The sequence below is a fragment of the Drosophila innubila genome (assembly GCF_004354385.1).
Source record: "Drosophila innubila isolate TH190305 chromosome 3L unlocalized genomic scaffold, UK_Dinn_1.0 0_D_3L, whole genome shotgun sequence".
Taxonomy (NCBI): domain Eukaryota; kingdom Metazoa; phylum Arthropoda; class Insecta; order Diptera; family Drosophilidae; genus Drosophila; species Drosophila innubila.
This window is the reverse complement of record NW_022995376.1, coordinates 569,967-596,578: the sequence shown is the minus strand read 5'-3', so window position 1 is coordinate 596,578 and position 26,612 is coordinate 569,967. Positions and strand designations below refer to the sequence as shown.

Below are 26,612 nucleotides of genomic sequence, written 5' to 3'. Positions count from 1 at the left end.
TTTTGATCTTTTACTAAGAAATTTAATAAGTGAATTTTGTCAAAAGAATAAAATTAAACCCAGTGCATATCATTATCCCTTAATTTTAAATTTTTAACTGGTTCTAAAAACCATTAAACTTAAAGAATTCTTTGACTTACTGAAAGAATTGTTGCGATATTTACCGGCTTTGAAAATAATAAACGTTCTTTGTGAAAGCGAACAAAGAGAGTGAAGAAGGAGAGAGAGAGAGAAAGACGAACAGCAGACTTTCGGAGAAAGTTTAATGACCAATGAATAGACATGGCCTTGAGAATCAGAGCCATTTGCCATGTCGAATATAATATAAAGATTGTGTTAATTTTTGTTGTTGTTGTTGGTGTATTTGTTGTTTCATTTATTTATTTGATGCTGACTAGACGCCACATTGAATTTAACTTTTAGACATACACCAAATTGCCGGCATTCCCCAATTGTATCTTGTAGATACTTGTGATGTGTGGCATGCGACGCCTTTGACTCTCAGTATGTGTCTCTTTGCTATTTATTTGCCAGTTGTCTGCCTCTTCTTCTTCCTCTTCTTCTTTTCCTTCTCCTTCTTCAATGCTCAAGTCTGTCGCACATTTCTAAAATGCCAGCGCACATTTTTGCGTACTTTCTTCACAGTTAAATAATGCAAAAGGAACTGCAGAAATTCTTGACAATACGACTGAAATGAGACTTGTGGCCCAGAAATTGTTTAGCTCAAATATTTACGTGTTTTCAACGAACAAGTAATTGAAAGTTGTTTTGTAATAACTGAGCAAATGTAAATGTGAAAATAGTGCATTGAATTCTTTAGATATTTACAATACCTTTACATTTTTTAGAGTTATTATTTTGAAAATATTACTCTTGACTTTTATTAACATAAAAATTTTATTTGGTTAAATTTTTATTTTTTTTTTTAAATCCTGAAATAACTTTTTTTTAACTTGTGCTTTTTGATTTTAAACTTATTAATTACTAGGGGATTCGCCCACTGCTCACTTTTTGTCAAAATAAGAGTTAAAATCAATTTTTATTCTAAAAATGTAGTTTATTTTTAATATTAAAAAAATCTTATAATTGTGTACAACACTTTTCCATTTGTCCAAAACATTTTATGTTTAAGTTTGATTATTTTAAGACTCATTAATCTTATTTGGAATTTCTGCTTGTTACTAAATATGTGTGAATAATCCTATATTGAATTCTTTCAATATTTTCTATGCTATTATTTACAAATGTTTTCTAAAGAAACAAATGCATTATTAGCCATACTTGGAACTTGAGTTCCTTGAGTAAAGGCCTCGAGTACAATTCCATATAGGTTTTTATATAAAGCTCATTTGTTCCGTAATGCGCATGATATGCATATCATATATCGTTTAATGCCAACGGAGCCCCTTTCAAGAAGTCGTAACAAATAATGAATGCATAACCATTAACATAATAATAATAATACATAATAATAAAAGAGCAGCATAACATTCAGCAATAACTCATCGTCCCCGAATTCGCCATAAAAGTGCTGTTGTAAGCACTGTAAGCAACATTGGGAGGCAAGTGCCACGCCCACAACGCCTCGAGCCGAGTCTTTGCCTTTGCCTCTGTTTCTGTCTCAGACTTTGGCTCAGACTCAACGGCCAATGCAAAATTCTGTGTGGCCAAGCAGAATGATGTAATATTCAGTTGTCTACTTTTTGTGCAACACACACAAATATATACAGTTAGTTTAAAAAGTGTTTTGACAGTATTAAAAACTAACATATTTAATCATTAAAAGATTATATATTATACACACACACACACATACATAAACTGTGATATTTCTTGTTGGCTTTTCTTAATTAAAACTAAACGGCAACACATTGTGGAATTGCATTGTTGGTAGCCCCACATCTCAATACCGCTTCCCGCACAGCGCTCCCCTGACTCCGCTCCTGTCTCCCACTCTATGTTAAACGGGCGCGCGGGCGTTTTTAAGTCATTTGGGTCGCTCAGTAAAAATATTTTGCAAAATTCGCTTTTGTAATTGCATAATGAGACCCGACGGGCGTAAAAAACAAAAAAACGCTACAAACAGACAAAAAACCAAATAGCAACTGAACGGGATTGCAACGGAGTTGCAGCAAAAACAATAACAACAATAGCAACAACTGCAATTGTTGTCCTCATTACCCAAAAAATCAACAACAAAAAAAAGCAAAGAAATAAACTTAAAAGCACAGCAAAAGTAACAGCTGTTGTAATGTCAACAGTCTGGCAGCGCTGTGCGCTTGTTGTTGTGAGTCACTTGCTGTCAGATTTGCGCCTATTGCCTATTAAGTAATATTCTATTGTTAAATTGTGAATTGTGAATTGCAGTTCAAAATTCACTTTCAACATTTGTAAACAAATAACAAACAAAAACAACAAGAGATTACTCAATTGACTGCAACAACAACAAATCAAAATTAAAACCAAGTTGTTCGCTTGCATGCACAAGCAAATACAAATAGAAATACAAATACAAATACAAAAACAACAACAACAACAGCACTGCAAGTGAACTCGCTCTCTCTCTCTCAGTGTATAACGCTCTTGCTGCTGCTGCAATTTGAGCGGCTCTCTCGTGAGAGCGCGTTTGAATTACAGTTATGTCATAGAGCGTAGCTCGTAAGCGAGGGCAGTTGTTGTTGTTGTTGTTGTGGTTGCAGCTGTTACTGTTGTTGTTGTTGTCGCTCGTGTTCAGTTTATCTGCTGCTGTAACTGTAACTGTATAAGCGATTTGACGGCAATCAGCGTTTGTTGTTGTTGTTGTTGCAATTGCAACAATCATTTGCCTCTATTGAGTAATCGAGTGGCACGAGTGAGCCAAGTGGCCAGACAGAGACGGGGACAGGCATTGAGATACATTTATTATATATGCATATGTGTGTAGGTGTGTGTTTGTGTGGGTGAACTTTTACCTAAGATCTGATCTGCAATTTGAGTGAGTTGAGCAATAATGATATAAAAAGTTCGACTTTAACATTTAATAAAAATCACTGAAACAGCAATGGGGTCAAACGGTGAAGCTTCTATTATGAACAGTGTTGTTCACTGTTGCCAGAATTTGACCCATTAAAATTGATAGATTTGAGAAAAGTAATAATATTATAGAAAAGAGGTAAGAACTTTTAAGTACGGCTCAGTAAAATGGCCTAAAAAATGAGCTTAATCGAAGCATTTCAATTTGTCACACAATTGAGCTATCACACTGTCTGTATCAACCTATCTATAAGAGCGGAATCACATATGTAAGTACATAAGTCCATTGTGTGGAAGGTAGATCGTAAGAGCCGCAAGTTATGCAACAGTTGGTAAGTCCATGACGAATCAGCTGATAAAGTAGAAGATAAAGTGGAAGAAGAAGGGTCGGCAAAATGCCGCAAAATTAAATGAAAAGTTCATGAAGCTTTTAGCTTTGAAAAGTGGTTGACAAAGCTAATTACGTATGCATTAAGAACAGGAAATTCCAATTTAATTATTTAACAATTTCTGTAACTTGAGCAAAATAAATAAATAAATAAGATATACATTTTTAAATAAAAATTTTTGATTTATTAAAAGACCTTTCATGTATCATAAATGTGTTATATAATTACATTATTTTAAAAACATACGTAAATGTAATATTTTGAGGTATTTGTTTTACTCTTACCAGTTTAATATTAATTCTATGAAATCAGAAGCACACTCTGATTAATTATGCTACAAGGCTAAGAGATAAATGGGCGAACAATAATACGTGCAAGTTATATAAACATGAAGAATGACACAAGATATCTACAATCACTTTCAAACTGTTGTTGCCACATTGTTGTTGATTATTTAATCGCAGCATGCCGAAAACTGAAAACTGAAAACCGAAACCAGAAAACAGAAAACAGAAACAAAACTTATTACAAAATTGCCAAATTTGCTGCCTCCCCTTCCCCCATGAAGCCCTTAACATGCACAAAAGAGAGGGAGAAAAATTGAGCGCATTTACAAATCACGATTTAATTTTTAGGCCGTCGCCGACGCAAAAAGTCAAGCGTTGAAATTGGCAACAAACAAATGAGTTAAAGAAGGGAAGAGGGGAAGGAGGGAGAAGGGAGAAGGGGTTAAATCGGCGTGAAAAAGACAAAAGACTAAAGCGAACGGTTGACTGAGAGACAATGATGATGATGAGAGGAGGCAGTGTTGCCACTTTAGCTATTTTATGGCTATTATTGATATTTATTTTATGAATTCAATTTCAAGTCGGGTTATGAGGTAATTTTACGCTCAAACAACCACTCCACCATTTTTTTTAAATATATATTTAAGTAAAATGTGCTATTAGAAAAATCTGTTTTTTTTTTTTTTGAAAAACTTGTAAATTTTTGTTATGTAATGAAATTTTGTATAACAGACAAAAATATTTTTCTTATGGCTCAAGTCGAGTAGACTATAAATCGATCTAGTAAATCTAAACTTCATATAAAAAATATCGGGGCCTTAAAGAGAAGGAGAAGAAGAAGAAGAAGAAGAAGAAGAAGAAGAAGAAGAAGAAGAAGAAGAAGAAGATTTTAAGTAAAAATTGAGCATATAATTTTGATACCCGCTTTTAACATAAAACGATTAAAAAAATGTTTAATATATTTTAAACATGTTTTGAACATTTTTTATAAGTTTTATTTGGTTTAAAATAAGCCTTTTTTTAGCCCTTTTGGCAACACTAATGAGAAGAGCTTTGGGCTTTGGCTTTGGCTGGCGCTTGGGCTTAACGTAACGTAACGATGGCCAACAGTTGGCTGCTTACGACTGTCGACTGTCTACTGTCCGCTGTCTGTTGTCCGCTGTTTGCTCTCTGCTGCGCTTACATAATCAGAGCTCCACTTACCAAACAAACATAATAAAAGTGACGTCGACAACAGCAGCAAAAACAACAACAACAATAAACAGCAGCAATGTTTAGTAATGCGACAACGTTGACGTCTACGTCGACTGCGGCAGCGGCAGCAACGCGTTGACTTTGACATACTTTTTTGGCTTTGCCAACCGTCGCAGTAAAAAACAGAGCATACAATGGGAGTGAGAGAGAGAGAGAGGAGCGACAGTCAAATTTTGACATAAGCCGCGCTTGCGCTCTCTGCACCTAACATAATTTTCAAGCGCTCTCCAAGCTCTCTCCGTAAGCTGTGCTCTCTTTTGGCTTGCGCTCCCTTGCTCTCTTAAGTGCTGTTGCACAAGCTAACGCTCACGCAATGCGCTCTCCTTCCGCCCTGCCGCCCCTTCCCCGATCCCCCAGCTACTACCAAAGTAGAGTATCTCATATTTGGCAGCTTTGCATAAAAAGCCGGTTTCGTAGTCTATTTTTTTTTTTGGTATCTTTTGGTTTTTTGCTGCGTCTCTTTGGCATCGTTAGGGGCTGTTGTCGCCTTTGTATTACATTATATAAGCTAAGCAGCTGTCTCCCTCTCTCACTCTCTTACAGTCTCTGCAGCTGTCCCAAAAATAGTTGAATCGTAAAAATAGACAGTGATAAAAGAATCAAGCAACCTTTGCCCCTTTGGCAGTTCCCTCTATTTTTATGATGGATACCATTTATTTTAAATGAATTATAGACGCAAGTGTCCATTTAGCTTAGTTTTAGTTTATGGTTTGGTTTGAGGGGGTCTCGGAAATCAATTAACTATGCGTCAAAAAAGCCTGACCTCCGACCGGAAGTGGAAATGGAAGTCTGTCTGTACACACGCACACACATAACACACACACACGCACACTCTCATACACATGAAGAACATTTATCAAATATCAACGCAAACATATGGCGAATGCTTGGACAAAGTAAAGTCAATAAAACACAACATATGGTCAAACAAGCTGTGTGACAGGGGGAATCCCCCTCCCTTATACTCCCTTATACTTGTACTAGTTGTGTGTAGGTATGAGTTACGTAAAGAAAAAGTATCGATACATTGATATCTAAGCAAAATCTCAAATGAAGCATTTATTTAAATATAAAAAAATGTTTGTCCCGACTGACTGACTGATTAAATTTTGTGTAGCCCGAAAAGTAGTACCAAGAAGGCTGAAATTTTGACGTTAAGTTAAGCCATATAAATACAAATTTATCTATATATATAAAACTGTTTGTCCTGACTGACTAACTGATTGATATTTGTGCAGACCATAAGGTAAGACCAATAAGGCTGAAATTTTGTCACATCATAGCTGAGTAAATACAAATGTATCTATACATAGTATATAGAACTGTTTGTCATGACTGACTGACTGACTGACTGACTGATTGATATTTGTGCAGCCACAAAGTTAAGACCAATGAAATTGTCCTAAAATTTTTACACAATATAGCTAAACAATAAATTTACAAAATTGTTATGTTCAACAAAAAAAAATTTAAAAAAACATAAATATCGTGCATATTATAAAATATATAAAAATCAGCTGAAATGTTCAATTTTCTGTAGCAAATATTAGCAAGAACGAGATAGAAATAAGTTTATATGAAAAGGAAGCAAAATAAATAATATTACTTCGTTTTGCTTGCCATTCTCTCTTTTCCTCTTCCCTCTTTCCCTCTTTCCACTTCCCTCTTTACAATAAATATCTTGTTGTCTGGTTAACCTTGAATACAGCCAATGCTACGTTGGCGACTGCGACGTCGACGTCTGCGTCGCTGCTTCAGCTGTTCAATGATGCGATTTTTGCAGTTATTGTTATTGCTGTTATTGTTATGACTGTTATGGTTGTTGTTATTGTTGTTTTTGTGTTTATTGCACGCTCATTTTGCATAACAAAATTTGTGCGCCTCATAAAATGTTGTATTTGCACTTGCAATTGAACATTTAATACAATATTATAAACAAATTTGTGATTGCTTGAAAACGTTTCAATTCTCGATTTTTAATTTGCAAATATTGCAAATGTTGTTGTTGTTGATAATGCTCCACAAAAAATGATACAAAGTAAAATAAGGCCTTATATAACATCTGAACTGCGATTGTTTTCATATTTTTTTATTTCGCTTTTGTGTTGAGTTTTTACCTTGAAATCATTTTGAAACTGAGCTTAAAGCGTATGTTGAATAATGTGAGTGTTGTGGCTGTTGTTGTTGTTATTGTTGTGTACTTTTTTTTGGCTGTCGTTACTGTTGTGTATTTTTTTTTGGATGTGGGTAGAACCCAAAATAGTCGAATTGGAACAGAACGTAGTACGTAGATAGATAAGCCAAATGACGCATACGCCCCGTTGTGACAAAAACAAAACTGAGTCGCAATTGTCTAAAAATCGTAATTTCGCCAGTGTTGCTGTTAGGTCAATCAACTACACGGGAATAAGGGGAAAAGAATACGCAAATTGGCAGCTGAGCAAATATGAAGTCCCAAAAATGATGTTTTATTTTGGCCCTGTTTCATTTTGGCCACACTCTATGGACAGCTTTATGAGATACGCATTTAACCCATTACAGCTTCCTGACCTTGACTTGAACCCACAGGCGTTAAGTTGACATTTGGCCAGCAGTTACAAGCTTTACCCTTGGCTAAATACGAGTGCAAACAACTAGAGAAAAAATGCAGTAAAAGGTCGTAACTTAAATACACTTTTAGAACTTAAATTTAACTGACTTTCAAAAAAAATGAATAAGAAAAAAAAAATAAATTTAAATAAAATTTATCTATGACAAAATTGTCTTAACAAACCAAATTATTAATTTTTGATGAAACACATGATATTACCGACCCTTACGGTAAGTTATAGAAGCAAACAATTAGAGATATAGTTGGAGTTTAAGCCGAAATATATTTTTGAATTAATTTAAACTATTAAAAAAAATATTTTTATAAAATTATACAAATTATAACTGATATGCTTAAAGTATAGAGTATGACAGCAAAGAAAAAGAGATAGAGATGCGCAGAGGAAATATTACAGCGTTTGTTGTTGTTATTTTCGTTGACATTTAACAGCTTGTGGGTGGCGGCCACGCCCACAACGCAAACATGACGCAATAAGCGTAGAAATTTTGTTATTTTGGCAACTCTGACAGCTTTAAGAATTCTATTTAATTAATTCAAATGTGTGTTATCAGAGTGAATAAATGCTATTATTAAATATGCTAAATAATATTACGCATACGCCACGTGCGCTGCAACAAAATTATAATTTCAACAGCAGCAGAAAATGCCTGTCATTCATTGCATTTCCCACTTCTGGCTTTTTTTTCTGTGCTCTGCATTTCACAATTTGTCGAGTGCCGGCAAGCATAATTAATGGACTTTTGAAATTTTGCTGTAAATTAAACGTTAAATAGCTCGACAATCGAGCCAAGCAAACAAAGCGTCGCATTTCCTGCCTCAACAATGCCTTAACAATCTGTTTAGACTTTTGCCTCGCAATTCGCATATACGACACTCTACAAATAAAAATAACAATAATAATAATAATAACTCATTTAATTGAAGAATTAGAAAATTGGAATACTAGATTTTGTTTACATTTATTTTTGAAATTTCTTAGTTTTAAAATTTAGTCATAGTTTTTTGTCTACGTTTTTGTAATTATCTAGAACACATCTAACATTTATTTTTGTGGCATAAAACAAACCTGAAACTTCATCAAGACAAATATTAAAAACGCAGAAAACTAAAAATATCATGTGTTTGCTTTTCAGCAGCTTCAACTTGTTAGCGCCCTTTTCTATTGCCTGTTCTCAGTTCTCTCTGTTTGCGTCCCATTTCCTTCTTCAGCCTTGCCTCCTCATTCCACTCGCTTTAAATTGCGGCACATTCCCAGTTTATGGGCATTCATTTGGTTATTTGGGTCAGTTTTGCTTGTTTGCGCCATTTCCAGCATTTTGCATGTGGTTTTACATAAACTATCTGTATGTGTATGTTTGAGTGTGTGTGTTTTTTTTTTTTTTTTTTTTTTTTTATATTTTAATAGAGCAAGATAGTATGTATGTACAGAGCAAGAAATATATAAATATAACAGTAATAGATTAAAAAGAGAAGGAAGAAAATAAAAAAAGGAACAGAAGAGTAGGCATTTGTTCGCTCCCACGGGATTGCCAATGAAGTTCTACTTCGTGGGGCGAATAGCAGCCTTGAGCTCCTAGAATTCTTCTGAGGTCCTGCTTCTCTCTCGACGACGCAGCTCCTTCATTATGGTTGATGCCATCAGCCGTACGGCATTCCAGTTCTCTTCTGTTTGCAGCATATGGTCGACTATGTTGTCCGGTGACAGTTGGTGGCCATTTGAGCTCATCCTGCTTCGCAATGGGTCAAATAAGGGACACACAAAGAAGGCGTGTTCGGCGTTGTCAACTACTTCGGCTCGACAATGATCGCAGTATGGGCTGTCCGCGTGCTTGAAGCGGTACAGGTAGGCTCTAAAACAGCCGTGGCCTGTTAGAAGCTGACAGATATAGAAATCTATCTGACCATGTCGACGTTGAATCCAGGGCCTGATGTCCCTTATGAGACGCCTCGTCCAGCTTCCATCTGTAGAGTTTACCCATCTGGCTTGCCACTGCGTTAAGGTGTTTGCCCGTTGGTCCCTATTTCCTGTTGTTCCACTGCATCGTTCCGCTGCCAAGAGATCCAAAGGGATCATTCCAGCAACTACTAGGGATGCTGCTTCTGAGACAGTTCGGAAGGCGCAAGCGACTCGTAGAGCGCATCGCCTGTACACGGCTTTGCAGTCACGGCTGTACGTGGGTACGCTCATCGCTGGAGCCCAGATTGATGATCCATACAGCAGGATTGAGGTGACCACTCCCGCTACGAGCTTCCTGCTTTGTTGCTTTGGGCCTCTGGTGTTTGCCATCATCCTGCTTATGGCGTTTGTGGCATTGGCTGCTTTGAGACTAGCATACTGGAGATGATCCTTGAACTTTAGCCTATGGTCGATCATTATTCCCAGGTATTTAATGGCTGGTCGGGTCACGATCGTTGTAGCGCCTATGCGAATTGAGGGATTTTGCGGTTTTTTCCTGCTGCTTATAAGGACGGCTTCCGTTTTATGTTCAGCGAGAGAGAGGCCGTGGCTTGTTAACCAGGTGATGATGGCATCGACGGCAACGCTGCAGCTATCAGCGGTATCAGCTAGCAGATTGCGAACTGTGATCAGTGCAATGTCATCAGCGAAACCAATGAGCGTGCATCCCTGCGGTAGGGTGATGCGCAGGACTCCATCATACATGATGTTCCAGAGTAGGGGGCCAAGAACTGAGCCTTGGGGGACTCCACCAGATATCAGGTATTGCTGCTCACCATCATCTGTGTCATACAGAAGGACACGGCTATTAAAGTAGCTTCGGATCAGCTGTATGAGGTATGGCGAGATTCCGAGTCTTTCCAATGTATGCAGGATGATGTTCCAATTTGCCGAATTAAATGCATTTTTCACGTCTAGAGTGCATACCAGGCAATATTGCTTCTGTGCCCGAGCTCCTTCGATAGCCCGGCTTGCTGTGTCTACGAGCTGGCCAATAGCGTCCGTTGTACTTCGATGCTTGCGGAATCCGTATTGGTGCTCAGAGAGGCCGCGGCGGCTCTCGATTTCTCTCTCCAGGCGATTGCAGATTATTTTCTCCAGTATCTTGCCCGTGCTATCCAGCATGCATAACGGGCGATAGGAAGATGGATCCTCCAGCTCCTTTCCGGGTTTGGGGATGAGAACCAGCTTTTGTTTTTTCCACCTATTTGGTATCGTGCGTTCCATCAGACACTTGTTGAACATGTCTACAAAGACGTCAGGGTGTGCGGCAATAATTGCTTTGAGGGCAGCGTTTGGGATGCCATCGGGACCTGGTGCTTTTCCTGGTTTGATTTTGGCTGCTATTTCCAGCACTTCGCTCAAAGTTGTTTGGACTACGGCATCATCGGTGCCTGACAGATTGAATGGTGTGTTAAGCGGTGGTTGCTGCGGGAATAGGTGCGTCACAATTGACTTCAGTTTTGAAGCGCAAGTAGGCATTGGCTGCTTGAAGAGTTTGCCCATTACCATTCTGTAGGCTGCGCCGAAAGGTTCAGCATCCGCTGCATCGCAGAGCCCTGAAACATCGTGATTTGCTCCCTTTGATCGCGTTTCGCAGAGTTTTCCTCTTGGTCCTAAAATCTGCCAGGTTGTCGTTGAACATAGGACTCCCTCTGTTAAAGCAAAGCTTCGTGGCGTCATGCTTGCTTCTGCATCTTGAAGCAATGTGGCCAAAGCTAAGGCATCTATAGCATCGCCGTGGTTCAACTTTAGCACGCAGTCGGCAGATTGACCATCCTATTCGAATTTTGTTGAGCTTTAGGATCTGTTCAGCTATATCCTTAGGCAAAATGAGAGTTGCCGTTTGGGTACCTTGGTAAGCCGGGCGAAGTTTGGGCGCAGCCTCTGCACTGAGGTCGCAGTCGATAGCTTTAAATACGGCTTCGAGGACCTCATCACTGGTTGTCCATTCGGCGATGTCACGGATTTCAAGCGTGACTTTGTCAGCGATGGCTTTCACTACTGCTTGCTCACCGATTATGTTTTGGATCGCTTTTTGCAACTTCCCTGTACACTCGTCTGAGGCCTTGGTCATCCGGAGGAGCAACTCGCCTGCTGCTGTGCGTCGGATTCCTGCTACATTATTCTTAAACTCCTGTATCGTTCCATCATTCTGAACGGCTTTAAGAACCTGTGCATATGCCTCCTTTTCTTTACACTGGATCATTACCGCATCCGGTCTGCAATTATATATCGGGTTCTTCTTTGTACGTTTCCCGACTTTCTGCCATTTGATCTTTTCAGGTTGTGGTGGGCATGGTATGGCGACTGCTATATCACGTGGGCAGTCATTTATTATGTTCTGCTCACATAGTTGGCTGGCAGGCCGCTCTATATTCCGCAGTGACGTGGAATTAGTGCTCATTTTTCCCGGTAGCGTAGTCACCAGATCTTCTCTTTTGGCGTCCTGCCGCTGTGTAGCATCACAGTTGGAACATCCTTTCATATGCTGGGCATCCTTGGGGTCTGCCTCCAGATGGGCGCTCACCTGTTGTTCAATTTTTTGCATCCGCTTCAGCATCTTCTTCATTTCTAGATTTATGTGCCGGACAACAGGTTTCTTATCCTCAACCATATATATTATTTCACCAAGGATGTCACGAAGCTCTCTCATGAGCACCCTAGGTGTTGTAACATTCTTGGGTTTCTTAGGCGGGGTTTCCCTGTGCATACTAGATGGACTCTCTAATCCCCTGCCTCTTTTTGGGGTCTCATCTTTGCTGCCAGCAGCATTAAAGACGAAAATTTCGTCGGAGATCCTCGGTGGTGCCGATGACGGGGGAAGTGTTCCTTTCGGTGGAGTTCGAGTCATCTTTTTTGATGATGCAAATGCCTGCTCATCATTCTGCTCTTCATTTCCACCTGCATTATTATATGCTCTAGCGGCCAGGCTGGGCACCGCCAAAGCAGTGGTTGTCTGACTAGACAGTGTCGCTTATTTTCTTGCCAAAAATCAGCGAGATCAGCGAGGACTCCCTCGTCGGCCAGAGATTTACTTCTGGCAGTTGCTCGTTAGAGGTTATACCGCCTCGCCTCGGTCACCAGAGCCCCTTTAAGAGCACCACTATAGTGGCGGGGTTGGCAATTGGTCAGTTCCAGGACCTTTATCCCCTTTGCTGTCCTTTATGTGATCTTCGCAAGTTGTCTGCACGACTTTGAAATTAGCGCGCAAATTACAGCCAATTGGCCGATCTGGCAACACTAGGTTAGGTCAATTTGTAACTGGCGCTTAGCTTCAAACAAGTTGGCAGCACTAGATCGGTACAAAGCTATCTGGCAGCACCGCATACAGTGTGCAACTCTGCGCGATCAGCTGGTTGGTGAGAGAACCTGACGCAGCAGGATGGGAATTGAGTGAAAGTTGTGTTTTTGTTGCAAACACCAACACAGTCAAGTGCAAGGCGCCAAAAACTTTCACCCCTCCCCCGCGTCCAGAGCAGCGGGTTATTCCTTGTGGCAGCTCAGCGGGCCGTTTGCGGGATAGGCCACCATGCACGGTACGTACCAGCACACGAAGAACTTCACTAAGCAGGTCTCCTATTGGTTTCAGGCCCTCCAAACGGATTAAAAATCTCAATCAGGGAGCAGCGAAGGACAATCACAACCTCACTTGGTAAAAAGAAACTTCTGTGTGTGTGTGTGTGTGTGTGTGTGTGTGCTTGACTGTCTGTATGTGAGTGTGTGTACTTACATTGTGCTAAACAATTTGCACACAGCATAATCAAAGGCAGTCGGACCACGCGGCGTATACGCAACGTTTATTTATAGACAAATTGTTTAACGACTTTTTCAGTTTGGGCACAATTAAGTTCAAATGGAGAATAGCACACATTCATTTTGGCCACACTCTATGGACAGCTTTATGAGATACGCATTTAACCCATTACAGCTTCCTGACCTTGATCTGAACCCACAGGCGTTAAGTTGACATTTGGCCAGCAGTTACAAGCTTTACCCTTGGCTAAATACGAGTGCAAACAACTAGAGAAAAAATGCAGTAAAAAGGTCGTAACTGAAATACACTTTTAGAACTCAAATTTAACTGACTTTAAAAAAAAAAAAAAAATGAATAAGAAAAAAAAAATTTAAATAAGATTTATCTATGACAAACTTGTCTTAACAAACCAAATTATTAATTTTTGATGAAACACATGATATTTGATATATTTGGGTCAGTTTTGCTTGTTTGCGCCATTTCCAGCATTTTGCATGTGGTTTTACATAAACTATCTGTATGTGTATGTTTGAGTGTGTGTATGCTTGTGTGTTTGCTTGACTCTCTGTATGTGAGTGTGTGTACTTACATTGTGCTAAACAATTTGCACACAGCATAATCAAAGGCAGTCGGACCACGCGGCGTATACGCAACGTTTATTTATAGACAAATTGTTTAACGACTTTTTCAGTTTGGGCACAATTAAGTTCAAATGGAGAATAGCATACATAGACACTCATGATCATGATGATGATGATGATGATTATGATAATTAAGAGCCACAAAATAATTTTTTCTATATATTATTTTTTGACAACTGTACTTAAAAAGGTTTTAAAATTAGAGCTTAAGATAAATTATATATAATTTGGGAAATTTATCTTTTCTTGTTATGAGAAATAAGCAAACAAAAAAATACTTTTAGTGGATATCTAAAGACTTTTTTGCTGCGTATAAAATTTAGTAATTATTTGCGAATTATAAAAAATATTATTTAGTTTTGATTTTTTTCGACAATCTTTCGCCTATTTTTGGCTTGCTATGCAATTTATTATTTAATTTGCGAAATGAATAAAGTAATGAATAATGCATTGTTGATTGAGCACCACTCAAATTAAATAACCTTAACAAATTGTTGTTCTTTCTGATTTGTGATTCTGATGTTGAATTTGATTCTCTTTAATAAGTTTTTCCTGTTTTGCATTTGTTGCCTATTTCTTATGCAAGAAGCTGCAAGTGGCGGACACTTGTCAACGAATTGCGCGAAATTCGCCAATGATTTTTAATGTACGTGACGAAATCTGATTTCAATGCAAGACCCCAAAGCGTACGGCCAAGAAAAAAACATTGTACACACATCCAACTATATACAGATAGATTTTAACAGTCAGTCGAATCATTATTTAGATAAAATACAAATAATATTAAATACGTTGGCCCAGTGGATTTGCAAACATTTTTCTTTTTTCTTAATTTTTATTAAGAATTAATTTGAAATTAAAAATATATACAAAAAATCAGAAATCTGATATTATATCATAATGGAAACCTTAAGCCACTGTAATATATCAAGAAAATATATTTTTAAAAGCTAAGCCAATTTTTTTGTCTAAATAAAATGCGTGAGTTTTGTAATTAGTCAAAATAATTACTTGAGTGACTGCATGTATATTTGCACTTATATATAGCACGATTATCTGCAGCCAAATGCAATTTATCAACAGTTGGGCTTAAATTGTCTGCAGCGTTACGGAAACATATATACATAAAAAAAAGAAATATCAAGAAAATTAAATTGTGAGGGAGTGTTGTTGTTGTTGTTCTTGTTATCGTTGTTGTTGCTATCGTTGTTGGCGTTAAGTTGTCTAAAACTTGTAAATTCACAACAACAATAAAAATGGTTGTAAAAAATTTTGCCTGCATACGCTGCGTATACTTGTTTGTTTTTTACCAAACGGGAAGTTGAGCTTAGAACGTGTCAGTTTTAAGAATAAATTTGATATTTATGCTCATTAATATGTATATCAGGTAAAACTTGCATCTGTATCTATTATATACACATGTATCTCATGTATCTTATAGATACCTTAGCCAATTAAATTGTCGCTCTTCAAGTGCCGACTGGAAAGTGAATCTTACAATTATCAATATAATTTATATAGCATTATAAAATCTAAAAATGAAATAAGTTGACAGCTATGACTATGAGATACTCAATAGTGTTTTTTTAAACGAATAAAAAGATTTAATTTTAATATAATAAAAACACACCAGATAATAATATTAATAAAATGAATTTAAGATTAAACAGTTTAAAAAACCAAACATTAATATAAATTTTGAATTCAAAAGTTCGCAAAAAGAGTAAATATAGAATGAAAAATAAATAAATAAATTATATTACCCTTAGCTGTGAGATAATAAATAGAGAGTTAACGGAACTTATTAACCAACTAATTAGTTAATGCTAAATATAAAATATTTTGAAAAAAATATTTACATAATCAAATAAACATATACTTGGACCACATCGTCATAAATTATGTTGAATAATGCAAATGATGTTTGTTTATCCATTAACTTTTGGCTGCTGTTGCATTTCGGCAGATATGTAATCAGTTTTTGCAACAATTTGTATAACAATTGCAACAACAACAACAAACACATGCTCGCATTTATTGATATCGACGTTGTTGCGCTTGTTTTATTTTTTTTTATGTTGCGTAATGTTAGGCTACATAATCGCGACTTTTAACAGACGCGTCAGCAGCTGCTGTTTGCACTCTTGACAGTTAACAGCGCAAGAGCGCGCACAGCTAATAAATGTTAAGAGAGCGTCAATGCATGTTTAATAAGCGCACTCTTACCCTAGCTGCTCTTAAATGTTGCGAGCAATGCTAAAATGGCCAGTTCTGTTATGTTAAGATTGCCGCCATGTTATGTTTAACAGTCGAGCGTCAATGTTGAGTAGCTGATTTGCTGGCAACATGCTTAGGTTGCAATGTCTAGCAGCATTGTTGTATAAATGTTGAACTAAAATGTTAGTAAATATATAATTTGTAAATAAAAAGAAGTTTATAAAATTGGCAAATAATCAGAAAATGCTTTTCACATGCCAATTAGCGGCGCGTGCCGATCTGGCGACAGTCAAGTTGCAGTGTTAGTGTTAAAGCGCTGTTAAATTAGGCGCACAAAAAATATTTTTGTTGCACAGTGGGCGATTTGCATGATTTAGCATAGCAAAATATATTAAATTTGGACAAGTAAGTGTAGAAAAATTTGATTTTTAATTGATTACTACATCTAAACTTATTTAGTAAAAATGTAACAAAAAAAAAAATTTTTATTATTAAACAAAATATTATTTAACTACAGCTAATTTATGATATTGATTTTTTTTTTAACTGTTAAACTTTTCTTAATCAAGTAAATTGCCCACTGTGCTTTGCAACAACTACAAAAAGCGACGTCAACGTCAACGTCGACATCAAACAAATTGTCGAATTTGCGCGCGTGTTGAACGTCTTCGAATCGGTGGGTGGACAATGGGGTGGATCGGTGGGTGGGTGGTTGGATAGGTGGGTGGTGGCTTTTTTGGCTACTGTATATACATACATATAATTGGCAAGCAATTTGCTTGGCAAGCAAGATCGCCTCCAAAAGATAATGACTGCATTTTGACATTTTCATTTACAGAAGTTGACATTAAGTGTGATTTTCATAGTGCTTATAATTTTCACAAATAGCAGACACCTCGTACTTGTTAGCATCAATTAAATAACAATAAACAAAGGATCGCAAAAAAGTCTATAGGTTAAATGTTATATTGAGCTTTAAAATGAATTTACTCTGTAGGTTTTGCTTTAAATAATAAATGATTTATATGATTAAACATTTAAAAAATCATAGACAATCATATTTTGATCATAAAGTTGAAATATTATTCAATTAAAAAAAATAAGTAAAAATAAGCAAATAATTTTGATTTTATAACTCAATAATTTAAAAAATGCAGTTGTTTTTTCAAGTCTTTCTCTCTTCTTCTTGCAGCGCCGATCAACTTCAAAAGTCTTTGCCTCCGAGCTGAAGTTCTTCTCAAGCTGAGCCACTTTCAAAGCTCTCTAGCGGATATTGAGAATGCGCTAAAAACACGCTGCACATCGCCCAAGGTAAGCTACATATTAATTAAATACAGTAAACACTAACTAACATGAACATTTTTCACTCAAACAGGCACATTATTTAAGAGCTTTGGCACTCAGCGGACTGGGCAGATTGGAGGAAGCGCTTTACAATGGCTTTCTAGCCATTTGTTTGGACAGGAACACAAATCTCAGCAATTCGGAAATATTTCAACATGATCTCGCCAAGGTGAGTTTGCGGGCATTATTTTGTTTTATCTATTTAATATTAGATTAAAATTAATAGGTTTTTTTTAATTGTTAGTTAGTTAGACATCCAAATTTCGATTTTAATTAAATTCACTTTATATCGACAGTAAAATTTAAAAATTGTATTTAATTGCTCAACAAATAAAAATTATTTTGGACATATATATTTGCTGTATAATATTTATTCTCTATAATAAAAAAAATTTAGATTTGTTAATTTCCAATTTTGCTTTCAAACTATAAATTTAAAATGTGTTTATTTTATTTACATCCAAATAACCATTATTTTTTTAAATGACACAACAAAGCTGTTATATATTATGTAATTTGTTATTTAAATATTCTTTGTATTCTTTAAGTTTTTAATTTATAGATTTTTATATTTGTTAATTTAATTTGTCGTATAATATTTGCTGTATTGTTAAGATGTTTTAATTGAAAAATATGTAGCTGTTAATATAAAATTTTGATTTATAATTTGAGTACAAAACCAAATATGTATTTAAGTATATTATACAATTTACTATTAATAATCTTGACTAGGCATACTAATGAATATGTATCTTTTTCTTTGTTTTAGATACTGCAACGTCTCCTGGCACAAACGCCCAAAAGTCGTGGAGCGAACGAATCGCTGTCGCCGTTGGCAGCGCAGCAGCAGCGCAGCTACGCCGCTGTCAAAGCGCCGTACGTGTTGTTGTGGGAGCAGCTGCGTCGACGCAGAAGACAGCAGTATCATCATCAACATCATTATCATCATCATGTGCATCTGGACGATGTGGAGGATGAATTCGGCATGAGTTGCGATCAACACTTTGAAAATTACATCATGGCCGACGAGGAAGTGGAGGACGTGGAGGTGGAGGTGGAGGAGGAGGAGGAGGAGGCAGATGTGGAAGCCACACATCTGCATATGGATGGGGATTTTCTATTTCCAAGCGCCCTCGATTATATCGATCAGCACAGTGTCTACGATCAGTTGCACTCCGCCAAACAATTCGAGTTGCAATCTCGTCGTCGCGCCAACCGAAAGCATTGCCGCAGAAAATGGCCAGCATCACAGTTGCCACTCCACGAGTCGAGGATCGATTTCGATAACGATATCGATAGCGATCATCGACGTTGCAGTCGCTTGCTGAGCGGAATTCTGGAACGCACGCAACTCGAAATGCAGCGACTGAGAAGTGAGTGTTGAGCCGATATATCGACATTTGTTGAATATATATATAGATATATATTAATTAAAGTGGGGAAATCGGCACTGCTAATTAGGAATGATTATTGAAAAATTAAAATTTTTAAGATATTATTTTTATTTGGGTTCTTAAGATCACTTTTCTAGTTTGTTTATAAGCTCTAATAATAAGCTTTATTAAATATTCTTAAAATGAATAATTTGAAAATCATGGCGATAAAGCAAAGGCATCCTTGAATGGATCATTTTGGTGTTATTGTGTTTATTATTCTTATTATTTTATTCTGAGTAATTTTTTAATGAAATAAATAATATGAACAATATTTAATTGTTTTCTCTCGTGTCTATTGCAGAGTTGGATGCATCGGGTGAGTTGAGGCGACAGGTGACGTCGGTGTCGGGTCAACTGATCGATGCGAGCGACTTTGACTGCGTGCTGTGCTGCAGGACGATGTGGAAGCCGGTGGTGACGCCGTGTGGACACACTTACTGTCTGGTATGCTTGGATCGTTGCATGGATTACAACTCCTCGTGTCCATTGTGCATGTCACCACTTGTGGAATTCAATATCAATGTCCAAAATAATAGTAATAATAATAGCAGTAATAATAATAATAATGTGTATCAGGGCTCATCGTTATCGACATCGCCATCGTTATCGGCATCGGCATCGCCATCGTTATCGCCAGTTCCTTTTGCGCTGGCCAAGCGGCCAGTTACCAAATTCCTAGAAGCCGCAATGAAACGATTCATTCCAGACCACTACGAGGCACGATTTCGGCAGGAGATTGACCAGGAACCAGCGGTACCTGTTTTCATATGCACCACCGCCTTTCCTGCGGTTCCCTGTCCGCTGTTTGTCTGTGATCCTCGCTATCGCCTGATGGTGCGACGCGCTCTTGAATCGGGCGATAAAACATTTGGCATTGTCCAGCCGCATAGTGGCAAATCCAGATACTATGATGTGGGCACTATTCTGGACATTAGGGATTGTGTTTTACTCGGCGACGGTTGCTCCATACTGAGCACCATTGGCTGCAAGCGTTTCAAAATCCTGGCACGCAGTGAAAAAGATGGTTATGAGACGGCCAATGTGGAGTACATTTCGGATGAGCCGATCGCTCACGATCAGGTCAAATCGTTGTCGGCCATGCAGTCGCTGGTATTGGCCAAGGCCACTGGCTGGTTTGACAGCCTCAGCAGCGACCAGAAGCACGAGATACTCCAGAGTTATGGCCAAATGCCGCCGCTCGAGCACAGCTGGCAACTGATCACCGATGGACCCGCCTGGGCCTGGTGGATCATCGCCCTATTGCCACTCTCCCAGCAGCTCAAGGTGAGTCCCTCTTCTCATTGTTCATTCATCTCAAACAAAGTTAACAAAACTATGCATATTAATATTGGGACATAGCAGCTCTGATTTAATTTCAATTTTATTTGAATCTAATTTTTCTAAAATTGATTTATTTTAAAATTTTTATTTATTTTATTATATTTCCAAGATAGGAGAAAAGTCAAATTTTTTAAATAAATAAAATTTTAATGCAGAATCAAATTAGATGCCAAATAATGATCAAAATGACTTTCCGCATGAGAATCGGCTTAGTTTTGCCAAAGTTATGATAGTTCGAAGTTGGTCAAGTCTCTGACCTAGCCACTTTACAAGTCAAAATTTTTTTTAAGTTTGACATGATATTTTACAGAAAAATGAAAGGTCTCAGAATCAAGTTCAAAGTGTTGTTTTATACTAATTACGTTATAAGGAGTTGACTAAAAGTAAAATCTTGAAATTTAAAATTTTGAATTTTCGAAATTTCAAAGGGGGGACCCTTACCATCAAACCATGGCTATGATTGAAAAATAAAAAAAGTTTCCAAATCAAAAAAATTTAAATGCAGAATGAATAAAGAAGCCAAATCATGATCAAAATGACATTCCGCTTAAAAATCGGTTAAGTTTTGCCAAAGTTATGACAGTTCGAAGTTGGTCAAGCCTCTGACCAGCAACTTTACAAGTCAAAATTTTTCTTTAATTTGACATGATTTTTTAAAGAAAAATGAAAGGTCTCAGAATCAAGTTTAAAGTGTTGTTTTATACTAATTACGATATAAGGAGTTAAAATTTCAAAGGGGGGTACCCTTACCATCAAACCATGGCTATGACCGAAATATACAAAATTTTATAAATAGATAAAATTTTAATGCGGAATGAATTTAGAGACAAAATAATGATCAATATTACATTCCACATGAAAATCGGATTAGTATTGACAAAGATATGACAGTTTGAAGTTTTTTAAAAATAATGTCAAGAGAAAATTAAAAATTGATTGTGCGGGACCCTGCTATTTAAATGGTAATTTTAAAATTCTCCTTTAAATTCTATGATTTGTTTTTATTTTTGCCCTCCCATTTTGTTATTCCCAATTCCAAAATTCCTAGTATTTTGTTTTAAGTATTCCTTGCCCAATTTTGTTAGCCTTGATGGGGTGAATCTAAATTAAATTAAACTAATCTGTTGCTCTCTTGATTTTAGGTGGATATTTTGGCCACCACGTCGCTGAAGAAGCGTCTGCGAGCGATTGAGAAGACGCTGGATTGGTTAAAGGAGCTGAGTCAGCCACAACAACAGCAACAACAAAAGGCGCCGCAGTCGCCGCAGCAGCCGCATGATCTCAGCCTGGATTGCGAGGAGCAGGCAGCTGTGGAGGCAGCGGGAGTCGATGAATGTTGCCTCTATGCGGAGCCACATACCGATGAGGAGCTGCTAGTCTAGTTGTTCTCCATCCCCATCTCCAACTCCATCTTCATCTCTATTCTCATCTCGTAGTTGTAGTTCTAGTTAAATGTCAAACATTTCTATGTGTGGTGAAAAACAAAAACAAAGCAACAAACTAAAATAAAATTAGGGTATTCACATAATGAAGTATTGTTGTATTTGTGTAAAAATACTGTTAACAACAATATGTACTGAAATGTTTTACACGACAGATCCTTGACTACGAAAAAGTACTGTAAAGTTACACAAAGTGTAAAATTTAACAGATGTTAATTACATAACAATAGATATTTTATTTAATATTTGGTATTTTTAGGGGTATGTTATGCTACTTGTGTTATTTTTAGCATTAAATTAAAAAATCAAAACAACTATTGCAATGAATGTATAGCTTTATGCCTTAAAAAGGGCTGTTCAATATTATTGTATAATAAATTTACACAATTATACAAATTATGTGAATACCCTAAATGTAACTAAATTCTGTGTCTAAGCCATTTGTATTACACGTTACACGTTATCCTAGGGGCCAAAACGAAAGATATATAAAACTTAGCAGAACCAAATTAACAGTAGTTGACAACTATATACTGTACTCTGTAACTGTAATTTAGAACTGTAACTATAACTATATAAACTGTAAACTAAATGTGTGTAAAAGTTGAAATTGAAATTGATTGATGTGTAGCGAGTTTTACAACAAAAAACAACAAGAATTATATAAATTCACATACAATCAAAAGTTCTTAACAATAATAACAAAAGAAAAAAGAAACAGAGCCCGCTGTCCTTGTTTAACCATAAAACATCAAACATTACATTAAACAATCCACATTCCACAAAAAAATCTTTTCTTCAGCAAATTAAAAAAATTAAAATCAATCTTTAACAACAACAAACAACAAATCATGGTTTCTACAAACAAAAAAAAAACATCTCAAATTTTAAATATAACTATAAAAAAGGAAAAGCAAAACTATTCAAAAAAAAAAAGAAAAGATAAACCATAATTCAATAATTCAATGCAAACTCAAAACATTTTTACTTGAAACAATTTTTCAACACTGTAAGAAATAATTGAAATAAAAGTTATAGAAGAATTGGAAGATAAGAAGAAAAAGAGCAGAGAAGAAATCTCGCTGGAGATTTTCTTGATTTATTTAGTATAAGCGGCTGGAACTATAAGACAATCTGCAACATTTTTTTATATACTATAACTATAATGAAAGTTAAACTATAACTCTAAATATATATATATAAACAGTACCATTATATATACATACATATAAAGAACGAGAGAAAGAGAGAGAGAGCGAACTCTTAATACTAGTTTATAGTTAGAAATTCATTTCTACAACATTTTCAATTCAAATTTTCAAATTTACATGCAATTCTTTTATTAAGCCCCGCAATTTGTACTCCAACACTCAGTCTTCTTCACCAACAAACTGTCTCTCTTTGTACAGGTTTTTATTAAGCTTATGATACCAATAATAATCAAATTATATTCACCTACATATATACTTATTATGCCAATTGAAAATTGATAAAAAAAAAAAAAAAAAACCAAACGCTAACCGGCTAAATGCTCTTTTTCTGTATTTCTGTATCTGTAAAACAACTTATTCTTATAAATTAAACTGTATATGTATCTAAAGTCCGCATTCCTATATACACACACATAAAGAGAAAAAACTTCAATATTGTAATTTAATTAATTTAATTAGCCATAAGCCTCATGCCTCATTTAATTAAATATTTTGTTAAGCAAATCAATTTTAAAAACAACAATTTGCTTAGCCATTCAGCTCATTTATGCACTTTCTTTGTATATAGTAAGGACTTTGTTGAAACTACGCCTTATAAAGCATAAATGCAGCAACTTTCTTATACCATCACGAATTTAATTTAGTGCATGCAGCTAAACTCACACACACAATATGCACATAGCTATGTAATTTTATACAAATAAACAATTATTTGCATCTAAGTTTGAATATTCGACATAATTTGTAAACGTTTTTTGTGTCTAATTTATACCGAAAACACTAAAAAAATAAATGAAAATATGATATATGACAAAAGAAAAACGTTAAATGAATTCTTTGTATTTATTTTTTTCGTATGGAAATTAAGGGTTGCAAGTTAGACTTTTGTGTGAGTACAAAAAATAGAAAAATGAAATCGAAACTTATTCAAATGTTATATTTGATAAATGAAAAATATGCTACTTCTTGATAGGGTATTAAAATATTTTCAACTGAAGGAGTTCTGAAATTTTTATTTAAAAATCACACAACAATTAAAAAATTGAAATGCACCTACCAAAAATACTTATAACTATCTAATATAATTAGATTGTAACATATTTTAGGAATGTGCTTCAAATTTGTATAATACTTCATATTTTTTTTCAACTAGATTAAAAAGTAAAAGAAAGAAGTAAATTCTTAAGTTATCTGATTAAAATACTCATTTTATAATTGATATTCAAAGAGGATTCGTTTGATGCTCCAATTGAAAATCTCATTGAAAGAAAAGAACAGTCTATACAAGTTTAATTGTACAGTTTTGGGTCTAATGATATGGCATTTTATAGTCGTATAGCCTTCAGCTGCACTTTGGGTTCAACGCTACGAATATTCAATTGGAAAATTGAAAATCGAGTAAATCGAACTAGAAAAAAATCGAAAGAAATAAAATAAAAGGAAAACAATCAGCTGAGTTGAGTTGTGTCGAGGCATACGAATTACTATGGATCGGTCCATAAATATTTAACACTATCAGATTTCTGTTAGGCCACTGCGCTATATACAATTTCAATATATCCTGTGTTGCATAAAATGCATAAAATGCAACAGACTTCAAAACAAAAACTTAGAAATCAAATGAAACAAATCCAACAAGAACAACTCGAATGCAATATGCAAGAATTACGTAAGCATATTATAAATACGAAATTTCTACTACATTTCAAAAATAAAATAAAATAAAAAAGAGATAAGCAACATTTGAGTTTGAGTCGATTATATGATATGCTCAAAACTGCACTAAATTTTAAGAGTTGAAGGTAGTTCTCAGAGTTCTTATACTGAACTTCATTATCTTCGGAATGACAACTCTAAACTTTGTATATGAAATATTCATAGCGAAAATTTGCGTATGAAAAAGTATACAGAAGATTAAAATTCAGTAAATTGATCGAATAGCAGATACTCTGTGTGAAATAAAAATTTATTCGTTTTACAGATGATAAACATCGAACAGTAAGTTTAAAATATACAAGTTTAGTTTAAAGCAATAAAATAAAAAAATATATATTTATAAAATACAATATAAATTTACCTAGATAAAAATATAACTTTAAAATTCATTAACAAAATTCAATGTTATTATAAGGTTTATTGAAAAGGGCGTATAATAACTCAGGCTCAAGGGAGTTCTATTCAAAATAATTCTTTTGCCTTAACCTATGTCAAGGCAAACAACAACAAGAAAAACTTGCAGACCTTGAACCACTGAAAACAGCAAAAAAAATATTAAAATTACTAAAAGATAAGCGAAGAGAATAAGTGCAATAAAAACTGTGTGGAACTATGTAACTGTATCTGTATCTGTATCTTATGTTGAACAGAGCGTCAAATCTTCAGAAATTTTCTCTTTGATCAAACTGGAGAGAAGCAATGAGGCAATGAGTGAAGACCCTGGAGAATTGTGATAGCTGATAAGCGGACAAAAAAAAAAGGCAGATAAAGTAAACGTCATGTGCAAGCGACTCAAACGACGTCGCGTCGCTGCGCGCGTCGCTGCTGACGCAAGCAACAAATTGAGTGAGATTTAATGAGTGAGTTATTATGATGTGAGTTAATAGAATATTAAATAATAGCCGGCTGAGCCGCATGAATATCAGGTAACGTTGAGAACGCTCGCATATCACGTATACGCCCCATAGTTGCAAACGCTGCCGGCTAAGCGAAGCGAGTGTAAAAGCAAAAACAGCAATAGTCCGTGTAAATGTGTGTGTGTGTGTGTGTGTGTGTATAAGTTACTCAAATGTGAGTGATGAGAATACATATGTGCATATATATTTCGTTTATTGCATTTCGCTCGCTCAACGTTTATCCACAAAAAGCACTGAACACACTTTTCTGAGCGCAACGCGTCGCAGCTTAGAAATTCCCATTCCAATTCCCCTTTCAATTCCAATTCGAATATGCAACTGCAATTCTCGTTCGCTGCTTTTTGGGGCCTTTTCTTACAGTTTTTTTAGTTGCAGTTTTCAGTTTCATTTTGACACGCGCAGCGACAACCGCGTTACAATAATTCCTAAATAAATATATCAAATTGCAGCGAGAGTTTTTTAAAAGTACAAATAAAAGTACAAAATAAAAGGATTTATATATTTTATCCAACTAATGTATCTTGTATCTAACTGACTTACAGCTTTAACTTGATCGTAAATTACACACACAGTGTGTGTACTTTTGTGTGTGTTTAGTTTTTTACTGTATTTTTGTGCGCGCCTTTTGCCTTCTTATTTGTTTTGTTCCTTTGCTGAATTCATAAAAAAAAAAATTAAAAAAAAATACGTTACTAGAGTTTAAGCAAAAAGCAGCAGCAATTCCAAAGAAGAATGAAGAAAGCGAAAATTTAATGAAAACGTATGCGAATATCACAGGCAATATTAAATTAAAAATTTTGCTCAAGAGATGCACAAATATAATTAATAAGTGCATAATTAATAAGTGCACGCTTATTGTTATAATTACAACAAAAAATCAACGTAAACAATGATATAAAAAAAGTGCACAAGTTAACAATATTATGTAATTTTGAAAAATGATTCAAGTGCCATCAAAAAAAAAGAAATACAATACAATATGAAAGATGAAGTTGCTTGGTAACCAAAATAAATTGTTAAAAGATAAAATATTATATTAATTTGCTAACATATAAATATTAAACCTATTAAGGGCTGAAC

The 26,612-nt window shown here is 35.7% G+C and overlaps 1 protein-coding gene and 1 long non-coding RNA gene across 2 annotated transcripts in view; both read left to right on the top strand.

Annotated features, from left to right (window-relative positions):
- LOC117787197 overlaps positions 1–22,478 on the top strand; it is a 31,723-nt gene extending 9,245 nt beyond the window's left edge. The window contains exons 2-6 of the mRNA XM_034625648.1: positions 17,318–17,436; positions 17,501–17,638; positions 18,239–18,842; positions 19,207–20,189; positions 21,389–22,478. Of these exons, the coding sequence (XP_034481539.1) occupies positions 17,318–17,436; positions 17,501–17,638; positions 18,239–18,842; positions 19,207–20,189; positions 21,389–21,628 (2,084 nt within the window). The 3' untranslated portion in view covers positions 21,629–22,478. The remainder of the gene's footprint in view (positions 1–17,317; positions 17,437–17,500; positions 17,639–18,238; positions 18,843–19,206; positions 20,190–21,388) is intronic.
- LOC117787200 lies at positions 12,887–13,545 on the top strand. The gene is made up of 3 exons (XR_004617674.1): positions 12,887–13,049; positions 13,103–13,165; positions 13,346–13,545. It is a non-coding gene; the product is annotated as an uncharacterized LOC117787200 (long non-coding RNA).
- Positions 22,479–26,612: the final 4,134 nt, after the last annotated feature.